The sequence below is a fragment of the Euwallacea fornicatus genome, chromosome 22 (genome assembly GCF_040115645.1).
Source record: "Euwallacea fornicatus isolate EFF26 chromosome 22, ASM4011564v1, whole genome shotgun sequence".
In the NCBI taxonomy this organism is placed as follows: domain Eukaryota; kingdom Metazoa; phylum Arthropoda; class Insecta; order Coleoptera; family Curculionidae; genus Euwallacea; species Euwallacea fornicatus.
In genome coordinates this window covers 2,762,607-2,780,556 of record NC_089562.1, presented here as the reverse complement: position 1 = coordinate 2,780,556, position 17,950 = coordinate 2,762,607, and the positions used below count along the sequence as shown (strand labels likewise).

The following is a 17,950-nucleotide window of genomic DNA, read 5'->3' as shown; positions in this document are numbered from 1 at the left end:
AATTTCAAAGGTAAATCGAGATAATTCCAAGTAAAATAATTGTTTTTACGGCTTTACTAGACAATATTGTCGTAAAATAAACTGCTCAATAATTTTTTATTACTTATGTACTTAATTACATGAGTACAAAAAATATAAAATAAAAGGGACATTAATTAGTTAATTTATTCAATATCCACATTATTAAACGGACAATTGGTTACTAGACACGCTTTACGGCACTTCTTTTTAGCCCTGTCAAACAAGGCAGTATCTCCGCAACTTTTCACAGTTTTAGTTAACGTATTATTACTTGTTAACTCGCAATAGTAAAAGTCGGAACAGTTGTAATCCACAGGGTACGATCCTACGTCACGACATGTAAATTCGTCCGAATTGTCCGGATGGCAGTCAGTCGATGTCACACAAGATTTAGATTGTTCGTCATATTTTTCGTTTACCGCACATAAGTACTGCTTTAGGTCATATTTGTTCAAGATATAATTCCAGCTACACGAATAGTACCGGTTACACTTATCAGGGTGTGCGGAAATAGTCTCGTTCGTACAATTTAAAGTTCTTTCTCCGGGGCATTGGACGGGTGAAGTCGTGCAAATTAAGTTATAAGGGTCAAAACGCGTTTCACTCGGACACGTTCCTTCTAAATCGTAGTACACTCCTGAGATGTTAACACAAAGATGATACTTGGAGCAATCTGTCGTGTCCGGATATTTGCCTACACCAGGGCATGTAAATATAATTGGAGAAGGAGTGGTGCTGGAAGTATCCCCTGTAGTTGTTTCAGTAGAGATGAATGGCTCAGTACTATTTTGAATAGTACTTGTGCTGCTTTCTTCCGTCACCACAGAAGGAAGGGTAATAGTTGAAGATGATCTTTCAGTGGGATTTCCGGTTGAGCCGCTAAATTCTGTACTACCTTCCGTTGTTGCTGTTGGTGTGGTTCTGTTCGTACTATCAGAAGAACCTTTTATCGTAGTTTCAGTTGAAATACTAGGAATATCTGTACTACTACTCTCAGTTGATTCGGGTGTAGTTGGGCTGCTTGAGGAACCTTCATTAGGTGTGGATTCTGATTGATTGCCTGGTGGAGTACCACTTGGAGTACTTTCTGTGCCTAGTTTGGTTGTTGTATCTTGCTCGGTGGTACCCGTACCGGTTACACTTCCAGTGGGTTCGGTGCTCGATTCACTAGGTTTAGAAGGCGTGACGTTGCTTGACGTACCCTCAGTGGTACCTTCCGAAGAACCGGATGAGGTGGAACTACTTGATCTTGGCGTAGTTGGTTCTGAGGGTTCTGTACCGCTTGAACTACTAGAAGAACCTCCTGGGGTAATTTCACTTGAACCACGAGAAGTATATTCAGTACTGGACTCGGTTGATTCGGGTGTAGTTGTCCTGCTTGAGGAACCATCATTAGGTGTGGATTCTGATTGATTGCCTGGTGGAGTACCACTTGGAGTACTTTCTGTGCCTAATTTGGTTGTTGTCTCTTGCTCGGTGGTACCCGTACCGGTTACACCTCCAGTGGGTTCGGTGCTCGATTCACTAGGTTTAGATGGCGTGACTTTGCTTGTCGTTCCCTCAGTGGTTCCTTCCGAAGAACCGGATGAAGTGGAACTACTTGATCTTGGCGTAGTTGGTTCTGTGGGTTCAGTACCTCCTGAACTACTAGAAGAACCTCCTGGGGTAATTTCACTTGAACCACGAGAAGTATATTCAGTACTGGACTCGGTTGATTCGGGTGTAGTTGTCCTGCTTGAGGAACCATCATTAGGTGTGGATTCTGATTGATTGCCTGGTGGAGTGCCACTTGGAGTACTTTCTGTGCCTAATTTGGTTGTTGTATCTTGCTCGGTGGTACCCGTACCGGTTACACCTCCAGTGGGTTCGGTGCTTGATTCACTAGGTTTAGATGGCGTGACGTTGCTTGTCGTTCCCTCCGTGGTTCCTTCCGAAGAACCGGATGAGGTGGAACTACTTGATCTTGGCGTAGTTGGTTCTGTGGGTTCTGTACCGCCTGAACTACTAGAAGAACCTCCTGGGGTAATTTCACTTGAACCACGAGAAGTATATTCAGTACTGGACTCGGTTGATTCGGGTGTAGTTGTCCTGCTTGAGGAACCGTCATTAGGTGTGGATTCTGATTGATTGCCTGGTGGAGTACCACTTGGAGTACTTTCTGTGCCAAGTTTGGTTGTTGTCTCTTGCTCGGTGGTACCCGTACCGGTTACACCTCCAGTGGGTTCGGTGCTCGATTCACTAGGTTTAGATGGCGTGACTTTGCTTGTCGTTCCCTCAGTGGTTCCTTCCGAAGAACCGGATGAAGTGGAACTACTTGATCTTGGCGTAGTTGGTTCTGTGGGTTCAGTACCTCCTGAACTACTAGAAGAACCTCCTGGGGTAATTTCACTTGAACCACGAGAAGTATATTCAGTACTGGACTCGGTTGATTCGGGTGTAGTTGTCCTGCTTGAGGAACCATCATTAGGTGTGGATTCTGATTGATTGCCTGGTGGAGTGCCACTTGGAGTACTTTCTGTGCCTAATTTGGTTGTTGTATCTTGCTCGGTGGTACCCGTACCGGTTACACCTCCAGTGGGTTCGGTGCTCGATTCACTAGGTTTAGATGGCGTGACGTTGCTTGTCGTTCCCTCCGTGGTTCCTTCCGAAGAACCGGATGAGGTGGAACTACTTGATCTTGGCGTAGTTGGTTCTGTGGGTTCTGTACCGCCTGAACTACTAGAAGAACCTCCTGGGGTAATTTCACTTGAACCACGAGAAGTATATTCAGTACTGGACTCGGTTGATTCGGGTGTAGTTGTCCTGCTTGAGGAACCGTCATTAGGTGTGGATTCTGATTGATTGCCTGGTGGAGTACCACTTGGAGTACTTTCTGTGCCAAGTTTGGTTGTTGTCTCTTGCTCGGTGGTACCCGTACCGGTTACACCTCCAGTGGGTTCGGTGCTCGATTCACTAGGTTTAGATGGCGTGACTTTGCTTGTCGTTCCCTCAGTGGTTCCTTCCGAAGAACCGGATGAAGTGGAACTACTTGATCTTGGCGTAGTTGGTTCTGTGGGTTCAGTACCTCCTGAACTACTAGAAGAACCTCCTGGGGTAATTTCACTTGAACCACGAGAAGTATATTCAGTACTGGACTCGGTTGATTCGGGTGTAGTTGTCCTGCTTGAGGAACCATCATTAGGTGTGGATTCTGATTGATTGCCTGGTGGAGTGCCACTTGGAGTACTTTCTGTGCCTAATTTGGTTGTTGTATCTTGCTCGGTGGTACCCGTACCGGTTACACCTCCAGTGGGTTCGGTACTCGATTCACTAGGTTTAGATGGCGTGACGTTGCTTGTCGTTCCCTCCGTGGTTCCTTCCGAAGAACCGGATGAGGTGGAACTACTTGATCTTGGCGTAGTTGGTTCTGTGGGTTCTGTACCGCCTGAACTACTAGAAGAACCTCCTGGGGTAATTTCACTTGAACCACGAGAAGTATATTCAGTACTGGACTCGGTTGATTCGGGTGTAGTTGTCCTGCTTGAGGAACCGTCATTAGGTGTGGATTCTGATTGATTGCCTGGTGGAGTACCACTTGGAGTACTTTCTGTGCCAAGTTTGGTTGTTGTCTCTTGCTCGGTGGTACCCGTACCGGTTACACCTCCAGTGGGTTCCGTACTCGATTCACTAGGTTTAGATGGCGTGACGTTGCTTGACGTACCTTCAGTGGTTCCTTCCGAAGAACCGGATGAGGTGGAACTACTTGATCTTGGCGTAGTTGGTTCTGTGGGTTCTGTACCGCCTGAACTACTAGAAGAACCTCCTGGGGTAATTTCACTTGAACCACGAGAAGTATATTCAGTACTGGACTCAGTTGATTCGGGCGTAGTTGTTCTGCTTGAGGAACCATCATTAGGTGTGGATTCTGATTGATTGCCTGTTGGAGTACCACTTGGAGTACTTTCTGTTTCTAATTTGGTTGTTGTATCTTGCTCGGTGGTACCCGTACCGGTTACACCTCCAGTGGGTTCGGTACTCGATTCACTAGGTTTAGATGGCGTGACGTTGCTTGTCGTTCCCTCCGTGGTTCCTTCCGAAGAACCGGATGAGGTGGAACTACTTGATCTTGGCGTAGTTGGTTCTGTGGGTTCTGTACCGCCTGAACTACTAGAAGAACCTCCTGGGGTAATTTCACTTGAACCACGAGAAGTATATTCGGTACTGGACTCGGTTGATTCGGGTGTAGTTGTCCTGCTTGAGGAACCATCATTAGGTGTGGATTCTGATTGATTGCCTGGTGGAGTACCACTTGGAGTACTTTCTGTGCCTAATTTGGTTGTTGTATCTTGCTCGGTGGTACCCGTACCGGTTACACCTCCAGTGGGTTCAGTACTCGATTCACTAGGTTTAGAAGGCGTGACGTTGCTTGACGTTCCCTCAGTGGTTCCTTCCGAAGAACCGGATGAAGTGGAACTACTTGATCTTGGCGTAGTTGGTTCTGTGGGTTCAGTACCTCCTGAACTACTAGAAGAACCTCCTGGGGTAATTTCACTTGAACCACGAGAAGTATATTCAGTACTGGACTCGGTTGATTCGGGTGTAGTTGTTCTGCTTGAGGAACCATCATTAGGTGTGGATTCTGATTGATTGCCTGTTGGAGTACCACTTGGAGTACTTTCTGTTTCTAATTTGGTTGTTGTATCTTGCTCGGTGGTACCCGTACCGGTTACACCTCCAGTGGGTTCAGTACTCGATTCACTAGGTTTAGATGGCGTGATGTTGCTTGTCGTTCCCTCAGTGGTTCCTTCCGAAGAACCGGATGAGGTGGAACTACTTGATGTTGGTGTAGTTGGTCCTGTGGGTTCTGTACCGCCTGAACTACTAGAAGAACCTCCTGGGGTGATTTCACTTGAACTATGAGAAGTACATTCAGTACTGGACTCTGTTGATTCGGGTGTAGTTGTCCTGCTTGAGGAACCATCATTAGGTGTGGATTCTGATTGATTGCCTGGTGGAGTACCACTTGGAGTACTTTCTGTGCCTAATTTGGTTGTTGTCTCTTGCTCGGTGGTACCCGTACCGGTTACACCTCCAGTGGGTTCAGTGCTCGATTCACTAGGTTTAGATGGCGTGACGTTGCTTGACGTACCTTCAGTGGTTCCTTCCGAAGAACCGGATGAGGTGGAACTACTTGATCTTGGCGTAGTTGGTTCTGTGGGTTCTGTACCGCCTGAACTACTAGAAGAACCTCCTGGGGTAATTTCACTTGAACCACGAGAAGTATATTCAGTACTGGACTCGGTTGATTCGGGTGTAGTTGTTCTGCTTGAGGAACCATCATTAGGTGTGGATTCTGATTGATTGCCTGGTGGAGTACCACTTGGAGTACTTTCTGTGCCTAGTTTGGTTGTTGTCTCTTGCTCGGTGGTACCCGTACCGGTTACACCTCCAGTGGGTTCAGTACTCGATTCACTAGGTTTAGATGGCGTGACGTTGCTTGTCGTTCCCTCCGTGGTTCCTTCCGAAGAACCGGATGAGGTGGAACTACTTGATCTTGGCGTAGTTGGTTCTGTGGGTTCTGTACCGTCTGAACTACTAGAAGAACCTCCTGGGGTAATTTCACTTGAACCACGAGAAGTATATTCGGTACTGGACTCGGTTGATTCGGGTGTAGTTGTCCTGCTTGAGGAACCATCATTAGGTGTGGATTCTGATTGATTGGCTGGTGGAGTACCACTTGGAGTACTTTCTGTGCCTAGTTTGGTTGTTGTCTCTTGCTCGGTGGTACCCGTACCGGTTACACCTCCAGTGGGTTCCGTACTCGATTCACTAGGTTTAGATGGCGTGACGTTGCTTGTCGTTCCCTCCGTGGTTCCTTCCGAAGAACCGGATGAGGTGGAACTACTTGATCTTGGCGTAGTTGGTTCTGTGGGTTCTGTACCGCCTGAACTACTAGAAGAACCTCCTGGGGTAATTTCACTTGAACCACGAGAAGTATATTCGGTACTGGACTCGGTTGATTCGGGTGTAGTTGTCCTGCTTGAGGAACCGTCATTAGGAGTGGATTCTGATTGATTGCCTGGTGGAGTACCACTTGGAGTACTTTCTGTGCCAAGTTTGGTTGTTGTCTCTTGCTCGGTGGTACCCGTACCGGTTACACCTCCAGTGTGTTCCGTACTCGATTCACTAGGTTTAGAAGGCGTGACGTTGCTTGACGTTCCCTCAGTGGTTCCTTCCGAAGAACCGGATGAAGTGGAACTACTTGATCTTGGCGTAGTTGGTTCTGTGGGTTCAGTACCTCCTGAACTACTAGAAGAACCTCCTGGGGTAATTTCACTTGAACCACGAGAAGTATATTCAGTACTGGACTCGGTTGATTCGGGTGTAGTTGTTCTGCTTGAGGAACCATCATTAGGTGTGGATTCTGATTGATTGCCTGGTGGAGTACCACTTGGAGTACTTTCTGTGCCTAGTTTGGTTGTTGTCTCTTGCTCGGTGGTACCCGTACCGGTTACACCTCCAGTGGGTTCAGTACTCGATTCACTAGGTTTAGATGGCGTGACGTTGCTTGTCGTTCCCTCCGTGGTTCCTTCCGAAGAACCGGATGAGGTGGAACTACTTGATCTTGGCGTAGTTGGTTCTGTGGGTTCTGTACCGTCTGAACTACTAGAAGAACCTCCTGGGGTAATTTCACTTGAACCACGAGAAGTATATTCGGTACTGGACTCGGTTGATTCGGGTGTAGTTGTCCTGCTTGAGGAACCATCATTAGGTGTGGATTCTGATTGATTGGCTGGTGGAGTACCACTTGGAGTACTTTCTGTGCCTAGTTTGGTTGTTGTCTCTTGCTCGGTGGTACCCGTACCGGTTACACCTCCAGTGGGTTCCGTACTCGATTCACTAGGTTTAGATGGCGTGACGTTGCTTGTCGTTCCCTCCGTGGTTCCTTCCGAAGAACCGGATGAGGTGGAACTACTTGATCTTGGCGTAGTTGGTTCTGTGGGTTCTGTACCGCCTGAACTACTAGAAGAACCTCCTGGGGTAATTTCACTTGAACCACGAGAAGTATATTCGGTACTGGACTCGGTTGATTCGGGTGTAGTTGTCCTGCTTGAGGAACCATCATTAGGTGTGGATTCTGATTGATTGCCTGGTGGAGTACCACTTGGAGTACTTTCTGTGCCTAGTTTGGTTGTTGTCTCTTGCTCGGTGGTACCCGTACCGGTTACACCTCCAGTGGGTTCAGTACTCGATTCACTAGGTTTAGATGGCGTGACGTTGCTTGTCGTTCCCTCCGTGGTTCCTTCCGAAGAACCGGATGAGGTGGAACTACTTGATCTTGGCGTAGTTGGTTCTGTGGGTTCTGTACCGCCTGAACTACTAGAAGAACCTCCTGGGGTAATTTCACTTGAACCACGAGAAGTATATTCAGTACTGGACTCGGTTGATTCGGGCGTAGTTGTTCTGCTTGAGGAACCATCATTAGGTGTGGATTCTGATTGATTGCCTGTTGGAGTACCACTTGGAGTACTTTCTGTTTCTAATTTGGTTGTTGTATCTTGCTCGGTGGTACCCGTACCGGTTACACCTCCAGTGGGTTCAGTACTCGATTCACTAGGTTTAGAAGGCGTGACGTTGCTTGACGTTCCCTCAGTGGTTCCTTCCGAAGAACCGGATGAGGTGGAACTACTTGATCTTGGCGTAGTTGGTTCTGTGGGTTCAGTACCTCCTGAACTACTAGAAGATCCTCCTGGGGTAATTTCACTTGAACCACGAGAAGTATATTCAGTACTGGACTCGGTTGATTCGGGTGTAGTTGTTCTGCTTGAGGAACCATCATTAGGTGTGGATTCTGATTGATTGCCTGTTGGAGTACCACTTGGAGTACTTTCTGTTTCTAATTTGGTTGTTGTATCTTGCTCGGTGGTACCCGTACCGGTTACACCTCCAGTGGGTTCCGTACTCGATTCACTAGGTTTAGATGGCGTGACGTTGCTTGTCGTTCCCTCCGTGGTTCCTTCCGAAGAACCGGATGAGGTGGAACTACTTGATCTTGGCGTAGTTGGTTCTGTGGGTTCTGTACCGTCTGAACTACTAGAAGAACCTCCTGGGGTAATTTCACTTGAACCACGAGAAGTATATTCGGTACTGGACTCGGTTGATTCGGGTGTAGTTGTCCTGCTTGAGGAACCATCATTAGGTGTGGATTCTGATTGATTGCCTGGTGGAGTACCACTTGGAGTACTTTCTGTGCCTAATTTGGTTGTTGTCTCTTGTTCGGTGGTACCCGTACCGGTTACACCTCCAGTGGGTTCAGTACTCGATTCACTAGGTTTAGATGGCGTGACGTTGCTTGACGTACCTTCAGTGGTTCCTTCCGAAGAACCGGATGAGGTGGAACTACTTGATCTTGGCGTAGTTGGTTCTGTGGGTTCTGTACCGTCTGAACTACTAGAAGAACCTCCTGGGGTAATTTCACTTGAACCACGAGAAGTATATTCGGTACTGGACTCGGTTGATTCGGGTGTAGTTGTCCTGCTTGAGGAACCATCATTAGGTGTGGATTCTGATTGATTGGCTGGTGGAGTACCACTTGGAGTACTTTCTGTGCCTAGTTTGGTTGTTGTCTCTTGCTCGGTGGTACCCGTACCGGTTACACCTCCAGTGGGTTCCGTACTCGATTCACTAGGTTTAGATGGCGTGACGTTGCTTGTCGTTCCCTCCGTGGTTCCTTCCGAAGAACCGGATGAGGTGGAACTACTTGATCTTGGCGTAGTTGGTTCTGTGGGTTCTGTACCGCCTGAACTACTAGAAGAACCTCCTGGGGTAATTTCACTTGAACCACGAGAAGTATATTCGGTACTGGACTCGGTTGATTCGGGTGTAGTTGTCCTGCTTGAGGAACCATCATTAGGTGTGGATTCTGATTGATTGCCTGGTGGAGTGCCACTTGGAGTACTTTCTGTGCCTAATTTGGTTGTTGTATCTTGCTCGGTGGTACCCGTACCGGTTACACCTCCAGTGGGTTCGGTACTCGATTCACTAGGTTTAGATGGCGTGACGTTGCTTGTCGTTCCCTCCGTGGTTCCTTCCGAAGAACCGGATGAGGTGGAACTACTTGATCTTGGCGTAGTTGGTTCTGTGGGTTCTGTACCGCCTGAACTACTAGAAGATCCTCCTGGGGTAATTTCACTTGAACCACGAGAAGTATATTCAGTACTGGACTCGGTTGATTCGGGTGTAGTTGTCCTGCTTGAGGAACCGTCATTAGGAGTGGATTCTGATTGATTGCCTGGTGGAGTACCACTTGGAGTACTTTCTGTGCCTATTTTGGTTGTTGTCTCTTGCTCGGTGGTACCCGTACCGGTTACACCTCCAGTGGGTTCAGTACTCGATTCACTAGGTTTAGATGGCGTGACGTTGCTTGTCGTTCCCTCCGTGGTTCCTTCCGAAGAACCGGATGAGGTGGAACTACTTGATCTTGGCGTAGTTGGTTCTGTGGGTTCTGTACCGCCTGAACTACTAGAAGAACCTTCTGGGGTAATTTCACTTGAACCACGAGAAGTATATTCAGTACTGGACTCAGTTGATTCGGGCGTAGTTGTTCTGCTTGAGGAACCATCATTAGGTGTGGATTCTGATTGATTGCCTGGTGGAGTACCACTTGGAGTACTTTCTGTGCCTAATTTGGTTGTTGTCTCTTGTTCGGTGGTACCCGTACCGGTTACACCTCCAGTGGGTTCAGTACTCGATTCACTAGGTTTAGATGGCGTGACGTTGCTTGACGTACCTTCAGTGGTTCCTTCCGAAGAACCGGATGAGGTGGAACTACTTGATCTTGGCGTAGTTGGTTCTGTGGGTTCTGTACCGCCTGAACTACTAGAAGAACCTCCTGGGGTAATTTCACTTGAACCACGAGAAGTATATTCGGTACTGGACTCGGTTGATTCGGGTGTAGTTGTCCTGCTTGAGGAACCGTCATTAGGAGTGGATTCTGATTGATTGCCTGGTGGAGTACCACTTGGAGTACTTTCTGTGCCTAGTTTGGTTGTTGTCTCTTGCTCGGTGGTACCCGTACCGGTTACACCTCCAGTGGGTTCCGTACTCGATTCACTAGGTTTAGATGGCGTGACGTTGCTTGTCGTTCCCTCCGTGGTTCCTTCCGAAGAACCGGATGAGGTGGAACTACTTGATCTTGGCGTAGTTGGTTCTGTGGGTTCTGTACCGCCTGAACTACTAGAAGAACCTCCTGGGGTAATTTCACTTGAACCACGAGAAGTATATTCAGTACTGGACTCGGTTGATTCGGGTGTAGTTGTCCTGCTTGAGGAACCGTCATTAGATGTGGATTCTGATTGATTGCCTGGTGGAGTACCACTTGGAGTACTTTCTGTGCCTAATTTGGTTGTTGTCTCTTGTTCGGTGGTACCCGTACCGGTTACACCTCCAGTGGGTTCAGTACTCGATTCACTAGGTTTAGATGGCGTGACGTTGCTTGTCGTTCCCTCCGTGGTTCCTTCCGAAGAACCGGATGAGGTGGAACTACTTGATCTTGGCGTAGTTGGTTCTGTGGGTTCTGTACCGCCTGAACTACTAGAAGAACCTCCTGGGGTAATTTCACTTGAACCACGAGAAGTATATTCAGTACTGGACTCGGTTGATTCGGGTGTAGTTGTCCTGCTTGAGGAACCGTCATTAGGTGTGGATTCTGATTGATTGCCTGGTGGAGTACCACTTGGAGTACTTTCTGTGCCTAATTTGGTTGTTGTCTCTTGTTCGGTGGTACCCGTACCGGTTACACCTCCAGTGGGTTCAGTACTCGATTCACTAGGTTTAGATGGCGTGACGTTGCTTGTCGTTCCCTCCGTGGTTCCTTCCGAAGAACTGGATGAGGTGGAACTACTTGATCTTGGCGTAGTTGGTTCTGTGGGTTCTGTACCGCCTGAACTACTAGAAGAACCTCCTGGGGTAATTTCACTTGAACCACGAGAAGTATATTCAGTACTGGACTCGGTTGATTCGGGTGTAGTTGTCCTGCTTGAGGAACCGTCATTAGGTGTGGATTCTGATTGATTGCCTGGTGGAGTACCACTTGGAGTACTTTCTGTGCCTAATTTGGTTGTTGTCTCTTGTTCGGTGGTACCCGTACCGGTTACACCTCCAGTGGGTTCAGTACTCGATTCACTAGGTTTAGATGGCGTGACGTTGCTTGTCGTTCCCTCCGTGGTTCCTTCCGAAGAACCGGATGAGGTGGAACTACTTGATCTTGGCGTAGTTGGTTCTGTGGGTTCTGTACCGCCTGAACTACTAGAAGAACCTCCTGGGGTAATTTCACTTGAACCACGAGAAGTATATTCAGTACTGGACTCGGTTGATTCGGGTGTAGTTGTCCTGCTTGAGGAACCGTCATTAGGTGTGGATTCTGATTGATTGCCTGGTGGAGTACCACTTGGAGTACTTTCTGTGCCTAATTTGGTTGTTGTCTCTTGTTCGGTGGTACCCGTACCGGTTACACCTCCAGTGGGTTCAGTACTCGATTCACTAGGTTTAGATGGCGTGACGTTGCTTGTCGTTCCCTCCGTGGTTCCTTCCGAAGAACCGGATGAGGTGGAACTACTTGATCTTGGCGTAGTTGGTTCTGTGGGTTCTGTACCGCCTGAACTACTAGAAGAACCTCCTGGGGTAATTTCACTTGAACCACGAGAAGTATATTCAGTACTGGACTCGGTTGATTCGGGTGTAGTTGTCCTGCTTGAGGAACCGTCATTAGGTGTGGATTCTGATTGATTGCCTGGTGGAGTACCACTTGGAGTACTTTCTGTGCCTAATTTGGTTGTTGTCTCTTGTTCGGTGGTACCCGTACCGGTTACACCTCCAGTGGGTTCAGTACTCGATTCACTAGGTTTAGATGGCGTGACGTTGCTTGTCGTTCCCTCCGTGGTTCCTTCCGAAGAACCGGATGAGGTGGAACTACTTGATCTTGGCGTAGTTGGTTCTGTGGGTTCTGTACCGCCTGAACTACTAGAAGAACCTCCTGGGGTAATTTCACTTGAACCACGAGAAGTATATTCAGTACTGGACTCGGTTGATTCGGGTGTAGTTGTCCTGCTTGAGGAACCGTCATTAGGTGTGGATTCTGATTGATTGCCTGGTGGAGTACCACTTGGAGTACTTTCTGTGCCTAATTTGGTTGTTGTCTCTTGTTCGGTGGTACCCGTACCGGTTACACCTCCAGTGGGTTCAGTACTCGATTCACTAGGTTTAGATGGCGTGACGTTGCTTGTCGTTCCCTCCGTGGTTCCTTCCGAAGAACCGGATGAGGTGGAACTACTTGATCTTGGCGTAGTTGGTTCTGTGGGTTCTGTACCGCCTGAACTACTAGAAGAACCTCCTGGGGTAATTTCACTTGAACCACGAGAAGTATATTCAGTACTGGACTCGGTTGATTCGGGTGTAGTTGTCCTGCTTGAGGAACCGTCATTAGGTGTGGATTCTGATTGATTGCCTGGTGGAGTACCACTTGGAGTACTTTCTGTGCCTAATTTGGTTGTTGTCTCTTGTTCGGTGGTACCCGTACCGGTTACACCTCCAGTGGGTTCAGTACTCGATTCACTAGGTTTAGATGGCGTGACGTTGCTTGTCGTTCCCTCCGTGGTTCCTTCCGAAGAACCGGATGAGGTGGAACTACTTGATCTTGGCGTAGTTGGTTCTGTGGGTTCTGTACCGCCTGAACTACTAGAAGAACCTCCTGGGGTAATTTCACTTGAACCACGAGAAGTATATTCAGTACTGGACTCGGTTGATTCGGATGTAGTTGTCCTGCTTGAGGATCCGTCATTAGGAGTGGATTCTGATTGATTGCCTGGTGGAGTACCACTTGGAGTACTTTCTGTGCCTAATTTGGTTGTTGTCTCTTGTTCGGTGGTACCCGTACCGGTTACACCTCCAGTGGGTTCAGTACTCGATTCACTAGGTTTAGATGGCGTGACGTTGCTTGTCGTTCCCTCCGTGGTTCCTTCCGAAGAACCGGATGAGGTGGAACTACTTGATCTTGGCGTAGTTGGTTCTGTGGGTTCTGTACCGCCTGAACTACTAGAAGAACCTCCTGGGGTAATTTCACTTGAACCACGAGAAGTATATTCAGTACTGGACTCGGTTGATTCGGGTGTAGTTGTCCTGCTTGAGGAACCGTCATTAGGTGTGGATTCTGATTGATTGCCTGGTGGAGTACCACTTGGAGTACTTTCTGTGCCTAATTTGGTTGTTGTCTCTTGTTCGGTGGTACCCGTACCGGTTACACCTCCAGTGGGTTCAGTACTCGATTCACTAGGTTTAGATGGCGTGACGTTGCTTGTCGTTCCCTCCGTGGTTCCTTCCGAAGAACCGGATGAGGTGGAACTACTTGATCTTGGCGTAGTTGGTTCTGTGGGTTCTGTACCGCCTGAACTACTAGAAGAACCTCCTGGGGTAATTTCACTTGAACCACGAGAAGTATATTCAGTACTGGACTCGGTTGATTCGGATGTAGTTGTCCTGCTTGAGGATCCGTCATTAGGAGTGGATTCTGATTGATTGCCTGGTGGAGTACCACTTGGAGTACTTTCTGTGCCTAATTTGGTTGTTGTCTCTTGCTCGGTGGTACCCGTACCGGTTACACCTCCAGTGGGTTCAGTACTCGATTCACTAGGTTTAGATGGCGTGACGTTGCTTGACGTACCCTCAGTGGTTCCTTTCGAAGAACCGGATGGGGTAGAACTACTTGAACTTTCGGTACTCGATTCTGTGGAATTAGTTCCGCTTGAACTTCCAGAACTAGTAGTACTAGAAGAATATACAGTAGGACTATTACCGCTAGTGTCCTCTTTGTCTGGCGTAGTCTGCGTTGAGACAGTGAAAGTTATTTCAGTGGTATAGTTAACTCCTCTAGTGGAAACGGACCCCAGCGTAGTGGTCACATCTGACTCTTCAGGAGGACACTCTGTGGTAGTACTGCTTTCCGACGGAGCCACGCATTGATATTTGTTAGCGCTACTGCAAATCATCCCTATGGGGCACACTTGTATCGTTTGGCTCGAAAATGCGAGAGATACAGGCCCGAAATCAGAGCAATGGTAGTAATTGGTTTCATTGATACAGCGAAACCTCTTGCCGTAGCAGTTTAGGATTATATCTTCTTCTTCTCCGCATTTTTTACAGACTGCCTGAAAAGGGTAGTTTAAATTAATCGTCGGGTAACGGAGAAACATAAGTTAATGCTACATCTTGTGAGGAAAATTCAATCTTAAACGAGCGAGTAATTCTAGGTCTTTGTTCTAAATTGCCATATAACAAACACACATGGAGGAAAGACGTCATCAAAATCTGTAAAATTGTTTACTTTTTTTTCTCATTTCGTAGAATTTAATCTCTCCTGGTTGGAACTAGACAAAACGAAATCTTATGACTTTTTCAGCAGTAAATAATGCGCGTTCTTCGCGTGAGATTCTCATGAAAAAACCTAAATTTTAAGATTAATTTAGGGTCAAAGATTACTGAATTTTCTAAATAATTTTTACGTTTCGCGAAGTCCTCTTGGGTAGCTAAAATCGCGAATCATCTCACGAAGATTGCAGTTCATTGGCTCCTATTTGACAATTGTGACGGTATCGAAACCAATGAAATTGCTCACTTTTATTTAGAGCGAAAGATTATTGGTTAGCGCACTTCTAATGTTGTCCAATCAAATTATTAGCCATTGGTCACGTCATTACAGTTTTCTACTGTAAATTTCCGGTGATCCAGCCATTCGAGTTAACTCACAGTTTGCATATCTACTTGTACAAGGTGTCTTTAAATGGCCTGGTCAAAGGTTTACTACTACTCCGACTTACCTTAATTCGAAAATTGGCACTTTTCGAAGTTCAGGACTTCAAACTCGATTTGCTTAATTGCCATTTCTTTTGTAATTACGGTGGTTAAGGAAAATGCGGCGTTCGTGCGACAGTGAGACCGTACTGTCTAGAGGGCGTCGTTTGCACTGCGGCCCCCCTTTAAGGTAACTTTTTCCCGCCCAGTATGAAACTTGATACTATAAAAATTTTCTTTCGCAGCACGGTTTACTCAAAAAAGCCCTGCAGTACCTCTCGTCTTGAATCATTTGGAGTTAATATTCATTTCGTGTTCTATCTAGCGTCTGATAATTAGTGTTAGGATTTGATTAGTGCCTATTAGAAGGTGCCTAGGTTCACTTTGTATAAGAAGAAATTAAGCTCCGTTCGAAGTGATAAGTCATTGGTTTTGACTTAAAAGATGCCTACTTGTAATAAATGTGAATTTATAATGATTATTTTTATGTTTGTTGCGTAGAGTTAACACTAAATGCAACTTTGAATCACTGCTGAAACTGCAAATATTCGTAAAACTGCGGCCCTCCGAGGCGTTTTTTTGTGTAAAAGACATTGTGAAACGCAAATTGTATTTTGAAAAAGATTTAAAACAAGGTGACGAAAAAGTTACAGAAGTTGTAGGCGGACTCCTATTTGTCGCCCCTGGCACTCCCAAATACCATATTTCAGATTAAAAAATTATTTTTTAAAAATTTAGCAGCCGAACTAAAACGCCGAATATCAAGCTGGGCAATTAGTGGCAAAGTTTTAAAGCCACCCTGTAGGGAATAAGCGGAAAACTACCTTAAAAGATCATTTAAGGCGTGTAACCTGAGCCCTAGAAAATTTCATTTTTGACTTCCTATATCGGAGACTCACTGATTGATTCACGTTGGTACGACTTTCCGTTTAATCCAACACTCTTCGAGGAGCTATGGAAGAAAAGAAAAGTTTTCCTTTCGAACAGCAGCTGCGTTTCAATAGCCTGATGAGTTTGAGATAATGAACTCCGCGATATTGGCCTTAAATGAACGTGTCTAATGGTAGGTATGGAAATCAAAATACTTGCTTGTATTGTAGGAATAAACACTAAAATAGTGCTGAACAGAAGCTTCAATCTCATTATGCTGGGATGCACATGTCGTAGTGTTCTAAGTTTTCTGACTTTCTTACTACATTTAAATAACTTGTATCTTCGTCGTCCATTGTTTTGGCAAAGTCCAAATTAAATAAGTTTGCTTATTTGAATAAGCCCTACTACACACACAACCGGAGTTTATAGTACTTAGCGGCTTTGTTTTTGTATACGTCAATTCACCTTATGATTTTTCAAGATACGATGTAAATAGGGCATTGTTTAGTATTTTAAAATTGATTAGTAAAAAATAATCCGGTGTGTTTTACTTAAAGCTGAGTAATCAACGCTTTAGTGATTTAAGGGGGCTTAGTAATCGACAAACAATGTGTCGTTTCTGCCAGGGAATGCAGTGATTTGTGTCGTGATGAATGGCTGAAAATCTACATGAAATTTAATTAACGTCGCGGGAGCAAACATTTTTTAATTTCCTTGAAGAAGATATCTCCAGATCTAGAAAAAATATTTGTCCCGCATCAACGACAATAATCAACATTTCGTAGAAGTCGAAATCTGTTTTAATCTGAATCTTCATTGTTCGGTGTTTTGATCCAATTCCTAAAGTTACGCATAAACATCAAGTTACGAAAGTGATTTAAAAACGATTCTGAACGAAAGATTTTCCGGTAATTCACCAGAGACACATCTAGGACGTCTTTGATGGAACTGTTGACTCTCCAGGTATTATCTCTGTCGATATGCAGTCAAGCATAATGCATAGAGTTTGCTTGTAAATTACGATTAATAAAAATGCCATATAACAATGCAAATTCAAAACTATCAGCGTCACGACTTTCTCATACGCCAATTGAATGAACGCAGGTATTGTTTAGGAGATTATTGACTGTTGAAACGATCTCAGTGATTTTAACATTATACATTTTAACATAATAACAGCATACATCTTTACTTCCCTTGTTGTTTTAGGCGAGCTTGTGGTTAAGGCCAGAACCCACTGAGTTGTGCAAAAAACAAAAAAGGATTGCAGAAAGCTTGTAGTTCTTAATCGACGTGCGACTTATGGGATATACCCGCCGGCCACCCTCGAGTGGCTGGCGGATAGTGGTCGCGGGGTGGTTTCGCTGTTGTCATCTTACGAGCACCACACCTCTTGCAGAATCTCTCAGAAATCCAATATATGCTGACCTGTAGGAGTCAAATTAACCAACAAAAGCGGGAAACTGCATGTACATAGAAGGCACAAATAAAGCAGCTCGTGTGGATTTGCAGTCCACTTCACAACTATTGACTTTGTTACGATGCAACATACCGGGTGTTCCTTAAAAATGCGGCGTCGACTTTAAGGAGATATTCCTTAGCTTGCAATGAAAAAAAAAGTCCCTAGAAACACATTTACGGGATCGCTTCAGTTGTGGAATACGGAGTGTGGAAGTTGAAAAAAAAAACGTTTAAATTTTTTTTTTTTTTTTTAATTGTTTTTTAACAACCTCTTAGGCCAATTTAATCGAAATTTTCTTGTTAAGGTCAGTTGTCGGCAGGGCGTTTGCTTGTGCAGATATGAGAGTTTCTGCAGAAACTACAGGGGCGTACTTACAGGGCAATTCTGTGAAATTTTGCCCAAATATATTATAGTAATGCCTGCAGATCATATCAATTTTCACAATTGCTTCACACTGAACAACTTTTCTGTCCCTTGATTTTCTGCATTGTCCCGCTTCGTTTACGAGGATAAAATTAAATTCTAAATCTTCACACGTCTCTGAATTTTTTAGGGAAATAATTAAAAGCTTCAAATTTCCCAAAAACGCTTTTTTCTTTTGCATATACACCAAGATAGTACGTGTATCGAATTCGCGATTGGTGAACTTACTAATTTAATATATTTGGATGTCAACCCTGTTAAGCAACCATGGTTGAGGGGTAAAAACTGCAGAAACTCTCAGGATTAGAAGAGTTTATCAATAACCAAACTGAATCGGCAAGAGGATAC

General features: G+C 45.7%; 1 protein-coding gene across 1 annotated transcript; it reads right to left on the bottom strand.

Annotated features, from left to right (window-relative positions):
• Window positions 1-77: 77 nt before the first annotated feature.
• Window positions 78-16,052, bottom strand: LOC136346338 (serine-rich adhesin for platelets-like). The gene is made up of 2 exons (XM_066295408.1): window positions 15,930-16,052; window positions 78-14,197 (listed from the first exon to the last, which is right to left on the bottom strand). The coding sequence occupies exons 1-2, from the start codon at window positions 15,985-15,987 to the stop codon at window positions 165-167; spliced, it is 14,091 nt and encodes a 4,696-aa protein (XP_066151505.1). The 5' UTR covers window positions 15,988-16,052; the 3' UTR covers window positions 78-164.
• Between the last annotated feature and the right edge of the window lie 1,898 nt (window positions 16,053-17,950).

Coding starts and splice junctions, on each gene's coding strand:
- LOC136346338 (XM_066295408.1), bottom strand. CDS start 15,987: ATGAGATTGAAGCTTCTGTTCAGCACTATTTTAGTGTTTATTCCTACA. Junction 14,198..15,929: donor TATTCCTACAATACAAGCAA/GTATTTTGATTT, acceptor CTTTTCAGGCAG/TCTGTAAAAAATGCGGAGAA.